General features: G+C 46.2%; 1 protein-coding gene across 1 annotated transcript; it reads left to right on the forward strand.

Moving 5' to 3' along the window:
• Positions 1-318: 318 nt before the first annotated feature.
• LOC311175151 (olfactory receptor 14A16-like) lies at positions 319-1,083 on the forward strand (the record flags this gene model as incomplete). Its single annotated transcript, XM_084240082.1, has 1 exon — positions 319-1,083. One exon carries the CDS (start codon positions 319-321, stop codon positions 1,081-1,083), a length of 765 nt encoding a protein of 254 aa, XP_084096208.1.
• Positions 1,084-1,906: the final 823 nt, after the last annotated feature.

The raw sequence follows: 1,906 nt of genomic DNA on the forward strand, positions 1-1,906 counted from the left end.
TGATAATTTTTGACTCAATAGGAGCTAGAAGGTGTAATTAGAAGAATATAGATTGAATCATTACTCTATTTTGATAACACATATGTTCCACATTGTAATTTTGACATTCTCTTTCCTTCTCCATTCTCAATACAGATGATGGCTCCAGGGGTGACCAATCTCACAGCCGTGACAGAATTCGTCCTCCTGGGGTTCCCCACACAGGGGACCATGGGCTTCCTGCACCCGCTGCTCTTCTCCCTGGTCTACCTGTGTGCCCTGCTCGGGAACGGGCTCATCGTCCTCATCACCACCCTGGACCGGCACCTCCACACCCCCATGTACTTCTTCCTGAGGAATCTGTCCTTCGCCGATCTCTGCCTCATCTCAATCATAGTCCCCAAGTCCATTGCCAACTCTCTGAGGCACAGCAGCTCCATCTCCTTCCTGGGCTGTGTCGTCCAGGTCTTCATGATGGTTCTTACAACAACCTCAGAGCTGCACATACTCACAGCAATGAGCCTTGACCGCTATGCTGCCATCTGCCACCCCCTGCACTATGAGGTCATCATGAGAAGGGACAGGTGTGTGCAGCTGACAGCTGTGTCCTGGCTGGGTGGGGGTCTTTATGCTGTGATGAACACAGCTGGCACCTTCTCCTTGTCCTACTGTGGGTCCAATGTGGTCCACCAGTTCTTCTGTGACATCCCCCAGTTATTGGCTATTTCCTGCTCAGAAAATTTAATGAATGAACTTGTCCCCATGATCGTTGATACGGTGTTTGTAACCTGCTGTTTCATTCTCATTGTCATTTCCTATGTGCACATCTTCTCTGCTGTCAGGAAAATCCCATCCACAGAAGGGAAGGCCAAAGTCTACTCCACCTGCCTTCCCCACCTGCTGGTTGTGGTGCTGTTTGTCTCCATTGGATTCTTTGCTTATCTGAAGCCGACCTCAGAGACCCCATCCATGTCTGACCTGGTCATTTCTATGTTCTACACGATGGTGCCCCCCACCTTTAATCCCGTCATATACAGTCTGAGGAACCAAGCGATCAAGTCGGCTGTGGGGAGACTGCTGAAGGGCCAGTACACCAGCATGTGAGATATCACTGTTTTCATTAATTAGTTACCCAATCTACATTTATGTGCCCCTCTTTTATTTAGATTTTCCCTCCATTACCAGTCACCATTTTCAAATAAAATAAGACGTTTCATTACAGGTTTCCTTTGCAATTTTTAACATTGTTCTAGTCTCCAGATCTCTATTTCCTAAAATAATGCAGCCATTTCCAAAACACCCATCCATGTGACATGCATGATATGAATTATGCTCTTTAAATGTTCCAGCTGGTATGTGAAAGCATGTTCTAGAACTCACACATCCCCAACATTTTCATGAAATCCCACAGTGATAAGTGGTCTGTCCTCAGGAGCACACTGTCACGGGACCCCAGTCCTGGGTCTCAGTTCCCACAGCCTGTGAGTGTCTCCCCTGAGGCCCGCACCTGTGGAGGGAGGGAGACAGCTGGTGGGCCCCACACCTCCTGACTCCTGATGGGGCAACTTCCTCTGAGAGACATTCATGTTTCTGCTCAAAGGTCAAGTAGAAATTACACTTGATATGAATCTCCCAGAGACGGGTGGAAGTTTCCAAAAGAATCTGAATCTATGATTAAACCTGTACTTGATGTTCATTTATACGGCATCTGATATGGTGACAGCACCTTGAGTTTGTGGTTTTTTTAATGCGAATTATTTTTGAAGAACTGTGTTTCACCTTTAAATTTTAAATGTTTCAGACATTCATTGTTGTTGTGTTTATTTTTAGGGGTTCCCATAGTTTTCTAGCTTGTTTGTTTGTTGCTGTCCTGCACCAGGTCTTCTTCCCCACTCTCTGGTATGTCTATGATTATGTCACTTTCTAC

The sequence above is a fragment of the Talpa europaea genome (genome assembly GCF_964194135.1).
Source record: "Talpa europaea genome assembly, chromosome: 8".
NCBI classification, from domain to species: Eukaryota; Metazoa; Chordata; class Mammalia; order Eulipotyphla; family Talpidae; genus Talpa; species Talpa europaea.